General features: G+C 41.7%; 1 protein-coding gene across 1 annotated transcript; it reads right to left on the bottom strand.

Moving 5' to 3' along the window:
• Window positions 1-8: 8 nt before the first annotated feature.
• Window positions 9-3,157, bottom strand: mad2l1 (MAD2 mitotic arrest deficient-like 1 (yeast)). Its single transcript, XM_051429329.1, has 5 exons — window positions 2,974-3,157; window positions 1,825-1,971; window positions 1,242-1,362; window positions 664-767; window positions 9-560 (listed from the first exon to the last, which is right to left on the bottom strand). The coding sequence occupies exons 1-5, from the start codon at window positions 3,035-3,037 to the stop codon at window positions 388-390; spliced, it is 609 nt and encodes a 202-aa protein (XP_051285289.1). The 5' UTR covers window positions 3,038-3,157; the 3' UTR covers window positions 9-387.
• Window positions 3,158-19,781: the final 16,624 nt, after the last annotated feature.

Genomic DNA, 19,781 nt, shown 5'->3' with positions numbered 1-19,781 from the left:
CAAAAAGAAACCTTTGTGAAAGACATTTATTTATAAAAACTTTAACATGTAAACCACTAGCTTCTAAAACAGAGGTTGACAACTTGAGAGAAAGGGGGACAGTTTAAAGAAAAGAGACAGCTGTTCCTGAGAGACAAATCACTGCTTATGAGAAATATTTACATCAGTGTAGACGGAGCCGTTTGCCGCCACATCCTTCTCAAAAAGACAAGTGAAGTTCAGGAAACGAAGGCAGGAGAACGCTGGGTCCTCAGTGGACAGAAGATTGGACAGAGACACAGACAGTGAGGTAGGACGGGGCGTGTAAAATCTACAGTTTTCTCTAAGCGGCAGTGGTTGGTGCTATGTACAGCTCATGGGGTGGAGGGATGGGGAGGGGACCCGGTTTTAAACCGAGTCGGTCCTCTTGTACGCCACCATGCTGTTCACCTTGTGGATGGAGGTGGTGAAGGAGCGCAAACGCACCTCCTCTGATTGGTCGATGATCTGCGGCCCAGAAATCTCCCACTTTTCGGGAACCGCCAGGTCTTTGTCCGTGTAGATGAGGAGGTCAAATGAACCTGGAGAGGAGGGGGCGAAGGATTAGTCCACTGACACTTTACACGGCCGCAAAGAGAGAGAGCGAGAGAGAGGAGAGAGAGAGAGAGCAGTGTGGTTACTCACATGGCGTCTCAAGAAGCGGCAGGAAGGTAACGGTGGCTGTTATCTGTCTGATGACAGAGCGGATCTCATCCTGAATGGTCTTAATGGACTTCTCTCTGGGAGCGCTGTGGAACACATGACAGCAGAGTTAAAGCTAAATACACACACACACACACACACACACACACGTGTAACAGTACATGTATTCATCCCACTCTGTTCAGTACAAGAAATTCAATGTGGTATCCTCTGTGACCCCCAAATAGATAGTCAGATAGTCTATTCATTACGTACGTAGTCGTATGTTATTGGAGCTATAGCTGATCAATACAAACTAATACAAAGGTGACTTCGGTGCTCCGTCTGAATTAATGAGGTGAGATTAATTGACAATTAAAAGAGTTGCAGTCCTAGCCTACACAAGGGATTCAATAGGAACAAGTGACATAAGGAATATCGCCAGATGTGTGACAGTGTGTGTGTGGCCCTTCAGATGGCTCATGCCTGCCACCTGCTGGAATCTGACAGGACTGTGACTACGATGACCACACAGAGACCCAACACATAAAGGAAAGTACTCAGACAGCATAGGGTCCGACCTGCTCTCCTTGGCCGACTTGTCACACTCGATGTCGAACTGCCATCTCTCCAGCACCTCGTTGGTTTCCAGACATGTGATCACCAGCACCAGTTTCTGCACTGTGCACTCAAACAGCCACTCTGCAACACACAACAAACACGCTCAGTTGTACCCCGACACCAAAAAGCCTGAATGGGTTCTAATGCAACACTACCTTTCTTCAGTCAGTGTACACACAACACAACACAACACAACAACACACAAAGCAGTTATATTCAGTTTAATATGATATAAAACAGGAAAGCTCTGTATTGTAGAGGCTGAAAACAGCAATTGTTGCATACATTTTTTTTATTATTTTTCTGTCAATCAACAAGAGTGTAACCAATGTGTTTTATTAGCACGGCAGGCAAACTGTCAGTAATGAATGAAATAAAGCAGGAAAACTGCTTCAGGTCTAAAACTCAGGCAGAGGTCTGATTCAGTCTCAGGGGTCTTTGGGGAGGATTCAGCAAAATGAAAATTTGAAAGTGTGTAAAATAAGGTGTGATATGGCCAAATGTGAGGCGTTCAGGTGTAAAGAAGCACTCCACTGAAGCTACCTTTGAGCTGAGTCACCACGTTGGTCAGGTAATTCTTCAGTTTGGAATCAGTGGTGAGTTGAAGGCTCATGTCATAGTGTGTGACTCTGGTGAAGGTCTCTGGAGGATAGATGCCCCGCTGGTACAGGATGCTGTTGATGCCGAATGCTGCGGTGGGAAGAGTGAATTAAATAGTTAAAACAAGATGAAAGTACAGTGATCTTCAATTTCAATAATATACCAAAACATACCACGTCTGATAACACTAAAGTACATAAAGTATAACTGACAGGTATATAAAAGAGAGATATAAAGGTATGTTGGAGTGTGTGCTAAAAATATATATATATATATATATATATATATATATTTATTTTTTTAGCACACACTCCAACATACCTTTATATCTCTCTTTTTTATATTAATTTCTTGGAACAGGTGAAAATATGTTATACGTCAAAATGAATTACAAAGCTCTAACTAACTTTAGATAAACACAAATATACACATTATGTAATGACAACATGTACAGTAATAGTTTTTAGTGTCTATAATATGGTTTTCACTTTGAAATGGTTGGTTGAATTAGCTTTGTTTGTCTCTGCCTCTCAGTTCAGCACTGCGCATACAGTCAGCTAACAGTAAGACAGCGAGCCTCGTCCATTAACAGTGAGTGTAGAAGCCACGCTTACAGACAGACAGCTGGTCGGCGGTGACAGACAGACAGCTGGTCGACGGTGACTGACAGACAGACAGCTCGAAAGACACTTGGTAGTCTTCTGGTGAATTCGGCGTATATATTTCACCAAACAGCTGCTAGCATTATAACAATTTAACCGTCAACTGAAGTCTTCCTCCTGTTCCGCTCGCTGCGCTCAACTTGTTCACCAGCGCAGCCCGTGGTGGGGCGGTGCACCCCACTGTGAACACGCTCCAGTTAACCCTAAACTGAAATGTTAATAAAACTCAGAGTTTGCTCGGTTGTGTGCTCAAACGAAGGCTGGCGCTTTACGCGTTTCTGACCACTTTAATGTTGACGGAGCTCAAACAGCCACGCTGAGTGTAACACAGGCCCAGTGTGGACGTCTGCGTGTGGGAAGCGCTCACTGCCAGCTGCAGACAGACAGACAGACAGACAGACAGACAGACGCCATTGTTAGAAATACTCACAGAAGAACTCGGCTACTAGCTCCGCACTTCCCTTCAGAGTAATTCCTTTCAGAGTGCTGGTCATTTTCCCGCACTGTAGTTGAGATCCTCGACAACGAAGCCTTGTTGTTTTGTTTTTTCTGTCCGGGATTCAACCACCAACTACCCGCCGTCCAGTTTGAATTTTGTCGCTTCGCTCTCGCGCATGCGTAGAGGCTTTCGGCGCACTGTTGATGACGTGTCACGCTGCGCTTACAGTTTTCAGACACTAGAGGGCAGTGCGTCACAACCTAATGCGCCATACACGTGAGCCAGAAATTCTCCTTTGATTTATTTTCCAGTGTTTCCATCAGGTTGTTGACTGTACAGTCGCACTGCATGATGGGTAGCTGCTGGTTCTGCCTACAGGAACATTGTGTTCATGTGCCACTTTATTTTCTATCAGTTTAATCAGTTTCTAAGTTTGTTTGCCCGCCTTGTGTCTACTTAATGATTTTAACATTTAATTGGTAAACACAGATTAATGTGTCACATGGAAGCCAGTAATAATACCTCAGATATATTAGGGTTAATATACAGCGCCATAAAGGGCTTTATTCAGAGGTTCCATTCAGACACTGCTGCTCACATTGTTTTCACCCCCCCAACCCTCAAGAGTTAGAAACACAGACTGAGAGCTATAATGTTGGTGGGTTCTTTATTTAAATCCCTATAAACCACCAAGATAATCACAATATATTGTATGTGTGTAAGTGCAACCCCTGTATAGTGATATGTATGCTGTGGCCAGATTCTTGCATTAATGCCTCTGTTAGTGTATAATCACCAACAAATAAGAATGTTTGTTACCTTAGAATGAGTACAGAGGTACAGGTCCTCTTCTGTGGATGCCTCCATGCATTTCTACAGTAGCCCAGAACGGACAAAACAAACAGTGGCTCTAGATAGCGCTTTTAATGGGTTTTTTTACTCAATAAGTTTTGTAATGTTCCTAAAACAATAATCCCACACTTTACACAGTGATTGACCACACACAGAGGTGTAAAATTCTTTTTTCATTCATCACACAACTGCTTCTATCACTTTTTCATGTTAACAACCAAACACAACAACAGGAATATCACTGTAAATCCAAAATAGAAATAGGAAAAACCCACTGACGGAACACGTTCCATCCTTGTAGTGGTGTAGGGGTGCCTGGAGAAGTGGGTATACTTCATTTATGCCCCAAAGTTTTCTTAAGCAGCCGGTCCAGCAAAATATAAACACTGTTATAAACAGTGACATATAAGACTACTCTTGTATAGTCAGTTTAGCTAAAAAATGTTCATTGCTCATTGTTACTTATCTTCTGCTGCTTGAAGAACTCCATACTCCACCCACTCATGAAAACTGGACTATGTCATGCTTTTGCCATCCTAGGAAAGAAAATCAGTTCACAGAACAGTAAGAATGACGTGCATCAGAGGGGATTTAGTGGGTATACCTAACAGTGACTCACATTAGATGCTGACATTAACTGTTGCACCTCAAAGCTCAGTGTGCTCTCATCTCCATGGAAACCCCACTGCTTCCTGCCAGCTGGATCCTGCATCCATACATATTTCACCTCCTGCCTCTACTCATTGACTGCTCATCGTTTTCCCTACCACAGGCATGTTGCCATTCATCACTGGCCTCTCCAAACGCCCCAAAAACACTGGCAAAAAAGAAACACGGTGTGGGAATCTAGAAGGCACATGACTGCATTTTGTTCTGGATAAGCCGTCCAATGCGGTGCAACGGCTTCCATGTCTCTGTTGCATCAGCAGAGGTCACCTGGCCTCAGTGCTGCGACAACGAAAAAAAAAAAAAAAAATTAAAAAAAAAAAAAAAAAAAAAAAAAATATAAGGGGGGAAAAAAAATTTATTTTTTTTAAATAACCCTTTTCCACCCCCCTTTTTTGATGTAAATAGAGGAAAGTGTAGGATGATGCTATTGTTCATGTTGGCTCACTAGAAAGGCTCTGCTACATTAAATGGAATGGAACCTTAATTAGTATCATTGGTAACACCTGGGTTTATCCTACTATTTCATGTCAATGGCTGCTGGTTTTGGTTCTGGCTCATTCTAGCGCTCCTAATGACATTTACAAGAATCGCCTGGGACCTGGAAAAAAAACAACCAATCAGAGCCTAGAAAGAGAGTTGATTGTTGAGTCTTATTCCTAATCGTCAAGCTTCCAACCCAAAGCGTCTTTATATCTTTCTCAGCTCTGATTGGTTGTTTTCGTTCGGTGGATTTTTGCAAATACCATTAGGAGCACTAGGAGGAGCCAGAGGAACCTGATTGTTTCACAGATTATCTGTCTCATGTACTACTGTCAGGATATGCTGAACGTTTCAGCAAATACGACAAAAAGTTATTTTATAAAAGTTATCTACTGCAGCTTTAAAATAGGTAAAAGTTGGAATATGAGTACTAAATCTAAATCTTATTAGCTTGTGTGTGTTGGCAATAGTATTTAACGGTTAATGCTTTCTACTTATTAACATCTTTGTAAGTCTGCTTTGAGTTACACATGCAAGCCAAATATACAACCAATATGTGCAAACAGCTATCTAATAAATTTACAGGAATTCGTGCAAACACTAATCTGCTTGGTTTGTGGTCATTTTTAACTTGAGCCCAGCCTACAGCTTCCACAGCCAACTGTTGCAACACTGACTCCAACCCCAGTGTGGAACCCAACTGGTGTCACTTTAACAAGTCTTTGCTGGTCTAAACTAACGGCTCTATGGTTTTATATAGAAAGGCCTCAGCACCACAGTCATGTTTCATAACAGAGACTGTGGGTACTGGCATCGAGCCCTCTCTGAGAAAAGCCTCTCTATCTGTCTGGCATCAAGAAAATGATATATCCTTCTCTCCTATACATGATTTGTTGAGTATTTTGTTATCCAGGGAACAAACCTCAAGTGTAGTTATTCAGCGGCATGTAGGAGAAGTGAGGAATGTAGGAGACAGACCAACAGATATCGGCCTTTCATTAAACTTATGACAAGCAGTCAGTTGTCCACCTCTGATACACTAGTGGCTGCTCCCTAACCACAGCTATGAAAGGGTATTTTGGTAAATGAGTAATTAGCAAAAACTAAGTACTTAAAATGTTATTTTTATTTTTGAAGTGACAATGCCACGTACTAAGTGTTCTCCAGGGAATGAACGTTTTTAAGGTCACTGGTTAGGCATTACTTATATTATTGATATTCTTAGGCTGCGTTCACACTGCTAGCCTTAGTGCTCAATTCTGATTTATTGCTCAGATTTTTTTTGTTTTTTTTTTTTTTTGGCTGTTCACATTATTTTTAGAATGTGGCCCATATCAGATTCCAGTGTGAACAGGTCACGGTCCTGAAGTGACCCCCATGATGAATGTCAGTCTAGAGTGACGTAAAAGTCACATGAGTACTCTTCACACTGAGGTCACATTGCATCTGATTTGGCCCATATGAAAGTGATCCAAATCAGAACTGAAAAGATCAGATTCAGTGTGATTTGTGCTATTTACACTGTCATCATACTCAGGTCTGATCTTTTTGTTCTTATGAGTCCCATATGAACAAAACAAATCCAATTTGGGCTAGTTGTGCATGCAGTATGAACATTCCCTTATATATATGGTTCTTTAATAATTCATTTGTGTAGCATTATATATATATATAGTTTTAAATCAGTATTTTTATTATTTCAAAATAACTGTTACACTGCTATTCATGTCGACTGATAACTCCCCACAATGTGAGATAATCTCATTTGTTTTTACTCCTCACTGTTTTTAGTTTTACCTTTTGCTGTGTATTATCATGTATACTCTTTGAATTGATTTATTTGGATCTCTTTTAGCTCATTGGCTAATCTTCCAATAGTGTATATGAAAGACATTTAAACATACAACAATTCATAGATAATTTCCACATAATAAATGACAATAAACAAACGTGAACTTGAACTATGACTTCATTGGTGCAATATCTGTGTGGGCTGCCACACAAAGTATGTCACTTCAATTCCAGTAGCCATACAGACAGCTCACTAGCTGGGTCTGACATTGTTAACTGTGGCTTATTCCATCTGTGATTTGACAACTCCCTCAATTAGCCCATGACCCTGCATGTTAGTTAGTCAGTCAACGTGAGCTACAGCGTTAGGGAGTAGAGAACTACATGTAATTAAAGTAACTGTCACAGTCTAGCTGTGTCTGTCCCTCTTTCCTACGGTTTCTAGTTGTTTCCCCTCCCTTGTCTGTCATCTCTCTCTGTCTCTATGTCTCTATGTCTGTCTGTGTGTGTGTGTGTGTGTGTCTGTGTGTCTGGGCGTGGTTCCAGTCTCCCTCCTGCTGCAATCACCTGCACACCTGAGACTCATCCACTCATCAAGCTCCTGCAGTTTAAACCCCACACACACTTGGTGATTCTCGGTATAAACTTTGTGTGAATCTCTATAAAAAATATCAGCAGTGGAGAATATGGAGACATCTGCACCAGCTGGCTTAATAAATCCTCACCTTATAAGTTTCATGTTCATCTTGCAAACATTTGACAAACATTTAACAAACAATAACTACGTTAGTTTCACTGAGGCTCCTGTAGCTAACAACGGTTAGCATATGCTAGCGGTACACAAACAATAAAAACAGCATCAATTCTTAAAAACACTTCCAGTGACTTCCTCTGCCGTCTCTCCACAGACAGTTGGTACAATCCCTCTTTCAGGAACAGTCTTTCAGCCAGTCCACTGTTGTACTGACCGAGGTTGTGAAAACAGTCCGACACAAAGTGGTTCACACACGAAACCAAAATAAAACAAATAAAACAAATGAAAAAAAATACAATTATGAACCTGAAAAGGGGAATAATATGTCTCCTTTAATCATGTTTTTCTCTAGCCAATGTCTACAGGTCCAGGAAATGGTCAAAACAAACGTGCTGCTTAGACAAAAAGGAGCTCTGTGCATCTGCACTCGATTGCTCTTACTGAACACCTTGACCCGTCTGTGACCTTAAAACTGTAATCTAGTGGTTTGAAATTGAGTTGAGATTACGACATTTGAATTTTGAGATCTGAATTTGAATTTCGAGATCTGAATTTGAAAGAACATAAAAAGTTGAATTTTTAGTGAGGCTCAAATTCAGTTTCAAACTAATAAATTCAAATTCAAATTCAAATGATGCTATTCAGATTCAGCTTTGCAATACAGTTATTCAAATTTAACAATACAAATTCAAATTATGCAATTCAAATTCAGGTTTTTAATGCAATTATTCAAGTTGGGCAATTCAGATTCAGTTTCTACTGACACAAATATCAGCCCATACAAAAGGTCCTTTTTTTAACCATAACTGCGATCTTCCTACGATCATTGCCACACCTTAACCACACTGTAGTTGCCATGTACAGATGTTGTAGAAATAAAATAATTTCAGCTGGCACTGTTCCTGAAAGTAAGAGAGTTTTTCAGAATCTTCAAATATCAATCTTTATCTCATTTGCAGAGCGGTGGTTGCATCTCCGAACCCCACAACACCATGGGGGAGGACGGTAGGGTGACACCAACCAAAAGGAAGCCCTGCACAAGTCTGGAGTCACCCAGCAAAAGGCAAAGGGTGCCAGCGAATGGGGAGGGAGGAGCAGGCAAAGGTACTGAAGCTGATTGGAGCATGTGTCAGTGTTCGGTGCACCAAGCTACTTTTGAAAATGTCTTCATTTTTAATTTGGACAGTTTCAGTGGAGAGTTGCTACAGCTAGCAATTTGTTTGCATTGGCAAGCAAGCTAACGTTGCAAGCTGAAATTGAAGACATCACAAAACATTTTTAAAAACTTTGCACTCTAACTCATCTGTTTATCTTTATCTGTGTTTCAAAACATCACGATGGAGCTGGTGGTGGCCGCCATTCGGATACACTCGGAGGCAGTCTTCCATCGGGACATCAAAATGGAAAACATCCTGATTGAAACCGGCTCCGATGTCCCTCGAGTACGAGTCATAGACTTTGAATGTGGCTGCTTTGTGAAGGAGGGACCTTTCAACCAGTACTCTGGTACGACATCTGGCTTCTACTCATAAATGTTAAACAGAATTCATTAGGAGGTATGAACATGTTTTTGATACAATTTCCAATAAAGCATTTGAAAAAAAAAAACCATCTGGCTTCCATTCATGCTCTTCATCCATCTTTTGTTGTCTGCATTGATGACTTTAATTTTAATCTAACTTCTCATCCTCTGTTTCTTCTGTCTCCCTCTGTCTGTCTGTATATTGTAGGAACCGCTGCTCTATGAACTGGTGGATGGATGCAACCTGTTCCCCACCACCAAGTTCCTTCGCCTCAAGACTTTATTCTTGAGCGAGATAGAGCTGCTGGAGGTGTCTGAAGGTAAGACAACGCTGCTGTAATACCTGGGTTTTGGTTCTAATAGAGTGCAAAATATTTTCCCTTACATATTCCAGTAGATCCCTGTAACTTCCAGACTAATGCTTGCTTTGTTCTGTCTCTTCTCAGACTGCCGGGATCTGCTGAAGATGTGTTTGGAGGTAAATCCAGACGAGCGTGTCACCCTTCAGCAGATGCAGCAGCACCCGTGGTTTGCTTAACGCTGCACCCCACGTCACCCAGACACCTCAGGCTGGGCCATGCAATGATTTAGACCTAGCAGCCAACTGCAACCCAGCCAAGCTGAATAACGTTATCCAGCATCAACTGCCGCCCAATGTCAGCCAACACAGTAGCTGGTAAACTGCACGTCAGGAAGCTAACGTTAGCTGGCAGTATTTTTGCTACGTTAGCAAGTTAGCAATTTGTCCGTTAGCAAGCAAGGTAACGTTGACTTTTTACAAAAGTTGATGGCAAATTTAACAAAAACTGCTAAACAACAACATTTCTATCTACTCTTCTGTATTTATACTGCTTAGTTAAGCACTGCTTTAGATAAACTTTACAAGATAACACCATCCTCTTCCTTTTCTTGGCTTTGATATTATCAAATGTGAACCACAATCAGTAGCCTTTAGCCTCTCTCCCCTTTTTTTCCATTAATTTGCCTGAAAATCATTCAGGTCATTTAGTGAGCACGGCATCAGTAAATAAAAACGCACCGTTAGCCTCGTACAAACACCGCCACATCGCAAGGTGCAAAAAACCTCACACGATAGCAGAGGAGCTAATGCTGCCGGCAGGGTTGGACATGGTCACAATCATAGGTGAGAAAAGTGCTGAGACACTGAATACTGTCTCTCTGTCCAATGACACAGTCGGGAGACGTATATCTGACATTTCAGACGACTTCTGAGAACAACTCACTGAACATCTAACAGACAAACATTAAATATAACCAATATTGTTGCAAATTTTGCCCAAAAAAAAACATGTTAAAAAATCATCAGGAATAAGCTGATGAAGTTGAAGGGTGACCAATGTTTACAGTTTAAAAAAGTTGAAAAGTTGAATGTTACTGTGTTAAGCAGGGCTCCAGACTAACTTTTTGCATTGGTTGCACTGGTGCGCCTAACTTTTTTTTTTAGGTGCACCAGCACAAAATTTAGGTGCACCCAAATTTTTCATCGCGAACTCTGTCTCTTATTGGTTTAGAACACGATATGATCCTACCATGAGTGGGTGAGTTCGGTCACAGGAGAACACAGAGAGATGATGCGCTTGCGAAATAAATTTATGTTTTCACCCGGCAGCGTCAGGTGCACCAGTGCGACCTAGAAAAATTATTAGTCACACTCTTAAAAATTTTGGACCAAATTGGTCGCACTCTGGAGCCCTCTTAAGCCTATAAAAATGCACATCCCAATGAATAATTAATTTTTTCTCTGAATCACACAGACTAAGCAGTCTTGTTTAAATGTTACAAATTGAGTTAATAAACTGAACTTGGAAATTGTTTTAAGTTGTTGCAGATATCTCAGCTCATTTTATTGATTTATTTTGATAATCCGGTGATTGTATGCAGAATGCTGGTGCCAGCAACTCATACAGTGGTTTGTACAGATAAATAAATATTATCAGGTTCTCAATAGTATTTCAATTCAGGTGGGGTGTGAAAAAATGTCTGTCCCCTGGGGGGGGCATGACAGAAAATAATTGAAAACCACTGGTGTGGCTCTTCCCCAAACTAATCAATACTATCCAGCTGCAGCCCCGGAGCAGGGGGGGGGGGGCAACATCTGTCTGTATGACCACTGACACATGTAGCTAACTGCAAATGCTGCATCAACATGTGGAAACAAAATGTTGTAGTTTGACATTTGAAATGCATTTCTTTTTCAGACTACACAATATTTAAATGTAATTTGGAGTGCAAGCCGACTGCACACTTCCACTGTCCCTCCTGCAAACAGTTGTTAGAAAGAAGAGACAGGATGGTAAACCATTTGGGACAGTGTGTCCAACAAGCTGTTGAAGAGGAGCAGGAGGCCAAGGAGGAGGAGGAGCAGCAGCAGCAGGAGGCCAAAGAGGAGGAGGAGCAGCAGCATCAGCAGAAGGCCAAAGGGGAGGAGCAGGAGGTCAACACAAGTAATCTGGATGCCAGTGCAAAAGTGAGGAGGGGCAAGGTTTTTTCAGTGGCTTGCTCCCAGTGTCCTTTGAAGATGAATAAAAAAACTTGAAACGTCACATCCAAAGACAACACACAAAGCACGGCTGCGTAGAGGTAAACAGTCACATTTACGTAGTGAATGTTTAGATCCTCAACATGATATGTATGCAGTTTCCAAAACAATGCACGGTGATAGTGTCCCGTTTCATGTCCAACATAAGACATGGGGTCAATGCCACAACATCAGGTGCAAGTCCCTCGACTGCCAGAGAAATGCTGAGATAGCTCGAGGAAGTAACCTTTCTAATTTTAGGTGTGTCCACCTCAAGTACATAGATTACTGCTCTTCCACTGCAAAAGAGACTTATCTTGGAGAGGATGTTTTGGATGACATGGTCAGTAAGCGGTGGTTTGGTGAAGATAAGAAAAAGGAATGTCTGAGGCGTCAAGCTCAAGCCCAGGAGAACAACATCCCCTTTATTGTCTCCACCTCTCTGATGTTGCCTAGTCTTTGTGTGTCTGTTTATGAACCATCTGTGGCTTATTACAGCCGACTCCAGCGTGTGATGGTTGTGTACAACCGAAAGCTGAACACCTGGCACTGCCGCTGCAGTCATACACAACGGTCATGTCCACAAAAAATCATTGCCAAGTGGCACTTTTTCCAGGAGTGTCCTGCTGTTTTTAAAAAGGTCAGATCCAGTGAGTACATCCCAGAAGACCAACCCATGAATAGTAATAGTAATTGAATATACTATTTGTTTATTGACTCTATTTTCCTCCTTTTGACAGTGAGTTGGACCTCTTTCAAATCTGCCTCCAGAAAAATCTGAGCGCAGAGGCCACCAAAAGGCTTCAGGACTTTGAAATAAAAATGAGAAAAGCCCTCCAATCAGAAACATTTCTGAAGCGATTGTAAATTTTTGTTGTTGTTGTTGTTGCTAAATGCAAGTTCTTACTGTACCTTTAAGGATATATATTTAATAAAGATGAGCAGTTCTGGTCTCAAATAGTTTTATTTTTCCGACTGAGTGAGCGAGGGTTTTATAGTATAGACCAAACAATTGGTTCTTTCGTTATTTATATTATCATTTCTTTTTTTATATAGAAACAATATACATGGGCACGGTGGTCCTTTTGTGACTTTTTTCCCTATAAATCTGGATTTTCATGAGAAATTAGACTTAAATTTTCTGATTGGTCAATGTCTTGTGGGTAAGTTTATTTAACACAAAATTCCTTCATTTGATTCTCTGATGTGCCGTTCCCTTGATGATCCTCTGGATCTTTAAAAACTAGGCAAAACCTGATCTAATGAACACACTTTTTTGTTATTGGTTACATCTATGTAATAAAAGGAAAACGTGTAGGCTATAATATCCATCTCTGTACATAGACTACAGGAACACAGGAAAGATTAAGATGTTTGAAGTAATGGTAGCCTGAAGACCACATTGAAATCACTCTTGTCAGTTTTACTATACGATTCATCATAATGGGAAGTAGTGTTTTTAATTTTAATTTGAAAAAAGAGGCCACTTCTGGAAAAAAGTAACTTCCGGTATGCTACGTAAATGCTACGTCACTTCCGTCATGCCAGGGGTACTTCCGTCAAGCCAGAGGCTTGTGTCACGTCAGGGGTTTCCACTCCGGGGCTGCAGCTGAATGTCAGTGAAACCAGAGAATGTCTAATAAGGGGAGAACTTCCACTCTCTGTAAACTTCCGGCTTCTGAACTGTTGCAGTTCCACTCTGGTTCCATATGATGGGGCTCACAGGATGAGTGCAGAATGAATGGAGGTCTAGGGAGCTATACCCCTCAAAATCCACTTTTCTCAGGATATAATTTTTTGTCTAGTAATTTGAATATTGCATTCGAAAGGGGATGCAAAGAAATTACACATTGCTGGGTGTTAGATTTTTTAGAGTCACTTATTTGCTTTAAAAAGTCTTTTAAAATGTCAATGATGTCATACACATCGTACGGCCAGAGATACTGCTTTACGGCAAGCCTTGAGTCACTTGCTTCCGCCCTCTGCACTTCCTTTTCTCTTGAGGCATCGACAACACAGCTGACAGGTTAGGCTCTCCCTGTCAATACACGTGCTAGAAAGTTTTTGTTTTGCTGTTTTAAACACCACGCCGAAATATTCAGACACACACATATATAAACTTCCCTCTCACCCTCTTGGGGTGGTATCTGTGTCATTCTTAAGCTTGGGTCCTCTACCAGAGGCCTGGGAGTTTGAGGGTTCTGCGCAGTATCTTAGCTGTTCCTAGGACTGCGCTCTTCTGGACTGAGGCTTCTGATGTTGTTCCTGGGATCTGTTTGGGGGTCACTGCCCCGAGTTCTCCTACTACCCCGGGGACCACGTTCGCCTTGACCTTCCACATCTGCTCCAGCTGTTCTTTCAACCCTTAGTACTTTTCAACCTTTTTGTGTTCCTTCTTTCTGATGTTGGCGTCTGCTGGTATGGCCACATCTATCACCACCGCCTTCTTCTGCTCCTTGTCTACCACCACTATGTCTGGTTGGTTAGCCAGGACCTGTTTTTCAGTCTGGAAGCTGAAGTCCCACAGCACCTTGGCCCTGTTGTTCTCAGCCATCTTCTGTGGTGCGGCCCATTGGGATTTGGGTACTTCCATTCCATACTGGGTACAGATGTTCCTGTACACTATTCCAGCCACTTGGTTGTGTCTCTCCATGTACGCTGACCCGGCTAGCATCTTACACCTTGCTACTATGTGCTGGACTGTCTCAGGGGCATCTTTGCATAGTCTGCACCTTGGGTCAGATCTACTCTTGTAGATCTTGGCCTCTATGGCTCTTGTACCTAGGGCCTGTTCTTGTGCTGCCATGATCAGTGTCTCTGTGCTGTCTCTGAGTCCAGCCTTTTCCAGCCATTGGTAGGTCTTCTCGATATCAGCCCCTTCTTTAATGTGGCGGTGGTACGTGCCATGTATGTATATATACAGACAGACAGTATTAATGGTCGTTGGAGTCAGGTATGTTCGGCGACATAGCTGGCTATTAGCTAGCCATCAGCTGGCTATCAGCCCTAATTAGACATTCTCTGCTATCAGCTATGTACCTAGCCAATACACGATAGCCAATACACGATGGCGGGCGAATCCAGCTACTGAAGATTAGTGAGTGAAAGTGGAAAAAGAGAAAAAGAAGAGACCGTACACATGTATTATACGTGTAAATCTAGAGATCATCAAGTAGGAAGTAGAGAGATCTAGAGATCAATCTACAGGTCATTATATTGGGTTTTACAATTATATTATATTGAGTTTTACAACCAGCTTTTGTAAAGTGGAACAAACACCATCACTGGAATCTAATGAAGTACTAGGCAATTACTGGACATTTAAAGATTTAAACAACCTATGCCAAAAATACAATCCTGCAAGTACTAAGTAGCGAAATTCTAGAGATCATCAAGTAGTAAATGTAGACAGTTTCAAGCCTGCACAGCACACATTTTTTAATAGAGATGGACTCTAGGAGGCTGGCATGTTCAGGATGGGTGCTGAGGAGGCTATTGAAAGCTCCCAGCCTCCCTAGAGTCATCTCCAAATTGTTGGTGATGTTGGAGTGAGGCCAGAAGGTGTCGATGTTTCTTGTGAACTCCCCCTCCAACAGCTGGATGCACTCGAAATACTCCTCTGACGGCCTCATCAGGTTGGCGGCCGGCTTATATTTTTTGGCTGCCAGGAAAGGGTGCTCGGCGCTTGCAGCATAGCCGTGGTCCTGGTGTCTTGGACCCAACAGCAGGACTTCACAGTGAGTTGTTGCTGAGGTCGAGGGAGTCGCCCCATCGGATGAGGTAGTCAGAAGTGTGACTCCATCATCCACCTCACAATTTGATGTGACTGAAGAGAGGGCAGGTAGAATGTTGGACACACTCAGTCCCCTGAGAGCAGCGGTGAACTCCCGTGCACAGGAGTTGTATTTGTGCGCACCTTTTCCCCGAACCAAGGAGAAGAGATTCTACCCAAACAAAAGGGGGAGAAAGTAAGCTGTTTATGATTTTGATTAGGGATTTCCAGTTCACAGGGACTAGGGAAAGTCCCTGGGAGGGCTTCCAGGAAAACTACAGTACCAATACACTGTACCAATACATGTTTTTTTGTTTGTCTGTTGTAGTCTGTTGCATTTACCTCAATGCAATCTTGATTCAGTTTTGAGGTGCACAAATACTTCATGCCAGCATCTGTGCACCTCTTGTGGACCATCAATATGCTCTTGATTGTGAGCCGCATTCCGTTCTGGCATGGTGGTAGTTTACACCCAGATCTGGAGAGAGGTGTATAATTTTAATTAATTTTATATAATATATATGAATTTATATAATATAAGTTTATCAAGAAATGCTATTAACAAATGTCATGTTAGTGTGTGCTTCAGCTGTTTGTTTGTTTGTTTCATTTGCTGAAGCTTGGTTGTTCACTTAGGCTTTTCTTATTGACTGACCTGAACTGCCATCCTGCCACCCAGCTTACGCTGTCAACAAGGAAGTTCTCTTCCTGGCTTCCTGTACCAAGGGGTCGTCTCCAGGGGGTTTGAATCCTTGGCAGACCTAATAAAGGAGTAAGGAATATGTTAAGCCCAGAAACTGGGAGACTGCAAGTAGGGTAGTTGTAGATAGGTAGGTGTGTCGTAGTTAGTAGGTAGGTCGTATGTTAGAGTTCAGGACATCAAAAAGGCGATTTATTTTGGCAATAAAGTCGGCAGTGTCTTTTGCCTCTGCTGGCAGCCTCTTCAATGACACCATCGCTGAAATGCCTGGGTCACAACAGACGTGAGAACTTAATAGGAGGTCAGTATTACATTAGAATCTTCAAAATCTGCTACTAGTCATTGTAAAGATGAATAATGCACATGGAATTTACCTGCAGAAACAGTGTGGCTAAACACCTGTGTTGCCAGACTAACACGCATTTTTGAAAATGCAGGCAAAGACATGTGCCTCTCGGTGAGCTTTGGCGCCATGCGTATAGTGTGGAGCTTGTCGAGCTCATAAAAGTTCGAAATATGGCGCCAAAGAATGGCCTTGGACCTAAGGATATAAATAAACATGAGCTGGTATGAGAATCATTGCGATAATGTTGTATCTTAGTCATGCCATTCGTCTTCATGAAACCATTTCATACACAAATCCTTACAAATGTGATTGCTGTGTTAACTGTGCTTACCTTTATGCCATATTAGAAAAAGTTGTTCCGGATGGACTTCAGTAGGTGAGGGACATCGAAGACCACAGGAACCCTCTGAACACCCACCAGAATGCAGTGGGAATCCTCGCCACCCAAAGGGTCCAGGGTGGCCCCAAGTAGGTGCAAAGTCTTGATGTTAGTCGTTGCCTGGTCACATATTACTGCCTGCACCTTCGAAATAGGTTAATACATTGTGTCAATACATGGTTTGAGTGTAACTGTAGATTGTCAATGTTGCTATTTAAAGGTCTGGCCAGTACATACTGTCAGCCCTATATGTTCTAGGTTCTGAATAGCATCCTTGATGCTGGCAATTTCCACGGCTGCCATAGAACTGGGGGCCTGATAAAGGACAAAGTTTTAGGTAAATGTTTTTGATATACACAGCAAAAAAAATGTTGGTCTTAAAAACAACCAAAAATGTTGTTGTTGTCGGCTTGCCTGTTTCCACTTCCCCAAAATGCCCCTAACCATGATGACCATTGCCTGTTTGGCAGCATAGCCTGAGGGAGATACGCCATAAATGGCATAATTTCTCTTGTCGTAGTCAAATTGCCTCTTGATGGCCATCTCATCTAAAACTAGAGTGCACATTCTTTCTGCAGGGGTCATGGTGGAGGCGATCACTCCCATTTGGGAAATGATTCCTTGCAGGAAGCCTGGCTGTTGGAACAAGCAAGTTAAATTAACAGTTTTATGTACATTTTGAAATTGTGAAACTGGGTAACGTAAAGCAGTCTATATTCGATTGGTATTTACAGAAAAGTATCCCACACGTCCTGTAATGTATCGGCGTATTGTGGTTTTGGAGGGTAGAGCAAAAATGCTTCTTAAGTATCTGTAAGCCTTGGGGCTGCTGTGGAGTATCTGCAGCCCCAGGTCTTTCAGATCTTTGTCAAACCTCCTTCCTTTTCCCTTTTTCCCAGCCTCCGACAGTTGTGCCCTGATAAAGTTCCGGCAGCCTTCAGGACAGCTCTTCAGCATCTCTTCCAGAATTTTTACACTACTTGGGTTGTTTAGGCTTAGTAGCTGGCTTCCTTCTTCTTTTCAGTCTTTTCAGCCGTGCAACCTTTGCCTCTAGTTCTGCAATTCTCTGTGATAACAAAAAGGCACTTTTATTTGATTCTGTGAGACTGCTAGTCACAATCTTGTTCTATAAAGTACTGTTCTTGTCCTAAATTATCATTCTTACCTTCACTTCTTTTCCGCCTTTTTAGAGGAGGGGAGGCAAGAGGTGGTGGGTTGATGCAATCAACCAATGTAGGGATGGCATCGCTGGTGAGTGCATTTTTTCCGTTATGCTTTTTAAAAACATGAACACAAAGAAAATGTTTCAGTAATTGTATTATTTTATTATATTTAATTGGATTGTCATTTCCTTCCAACTATACAACTCACTTTTTCAAGGAAGCATTCCTCAAAATGCAGTTCACCACCACATATCCTCCCCGCATTAACTCCTTATGTGACATGGTTTGTCTGAGGTCCTTCCGTCTCATGAGCCATCTCCTTCTCCTTAAATTGAAACCTGAATTAGATTGGTATTTTTCCTTCTCTCACACATTCATATTATCCTATTCTCACACGTGTTCTTCACTAGCTCTTCAGTCTTCAGTATCGTGCTGGAACGTAATCCAGCGTCGCCGCCATATTGGTTGGGTCTCCTCACTCTACGCTAGCACAAGAGTCAATCAGAGTCGACAGAGAGCGAGCAACTATGCCCGTATTTTGTGCAGCTTACGTTTGCAAGAATCGGCGCAGTATTGATACCAGATTGCGTGGGATTACCTTTCACAAGTAAGATTGAACAATAATTTTGGTTATTTTACCATTTATAATATTATGTCATCGTAACCAACATTACTTACGTGTAACATTATTACAGCAGGAACTGGTACTCTCTCTCATTGCCTCTTCTTCACATTTTGAAGGTTTCCCAGTGATACAGGCTTGAGGAGGCAATGGGAAGTTGCTATAAGACAGGAGGGTCCATAGACATAATTTACAGTATCTAATTTTGCACACAATGTTTTATTGTTAGTTGAATTTTTTGTTTTCATTCTTTAGTGTGCACTTTTTGTTCTCAGATGTTGCACTACTGTTAAAAATATGTTTAAAAGTTTATGTTTTGTATATTTATTATTGAACAGGTTTATTCTTTTGCTTTTGTTATATTGTTTGTATTATCATTGTTTAAATAAATGTGCAATTATTTGGACATGAGTTATACACAGGTGAACACATACACACCCTCTTTCACTGACACTCTCACACACACGCACCCTTTCTCTCTTTCCCATACTCATGGTGCTGGCAGTGATATTACGAGTAAGAAATTAAGAATGTGTGCCTGCACATATGTAGTGTTACGCACCAAACAACTGTGAGTGGTATGATATAAACATCACTGAAAATATTTTCATCCTTCTTTCTACTAGGACCACTCCTATGCATTGCCCAATTCTCCTACTCGTCTAAAGGCCAGATTCAGTGAAGCTTTGGCTAGAGTGGAGAGTCTCGGGAGAAGCAAAATTCAAAGGCCCGAGAACGGAGAGCAAAGAAAACCGTAAAGAGTCTTCTGGAAGATCTGAAGGAGAAGAACCTTATAAATGAGGAGTTGAAAGAAAGGCTAGACTTCCACTCAGGTAAAATAAATTGATAATACAACCTTGAATTTTATGTTTTTTACACTCTTTGTCAGACTTTATAAAGGTATTATTTCAAGGGAACTTACTAACTAGATTGTATTAACTGAATTTCAGATCTTCAGATAGACCTCTTTTCAAAGCGGGGCCATGAATACACCAAGGACCAGAGAGAGTTTGCACTTACACTGCACCTCCATGGTCCGAAAGCATACAGTTACCTGAGGGATTCTCTGCATCATCCCCTGCCACATCCACATACATGTTTTTTTGATTATACTTTTTAAACATACTGGTTAAAATACTTAAAACACTTCAGCCCTACATAATGTACAACAAACAGGGAACTGATGTATAAGTTTTGAGCGTGTATGTGC

Source organism: Dicentrarchus labrax, unplaced genomic scaffold, assembly GCF_905237075.1.
Source record: "Dicentrarchus labrax unplaced genomic scaffold, dlabrax2021, whole genome shotgun sequence".
NCBI lineage: Eukaryota > Metazoa > Chordata > Actinopteri > Moronidae > Dicentrarchus > Dicentrarchus labrax.
The sequence above is the reverse complement of the archived record's forward strand: the minus strand, read 5'-3'. Positions and strand labels throughout refer to the sequence as shown.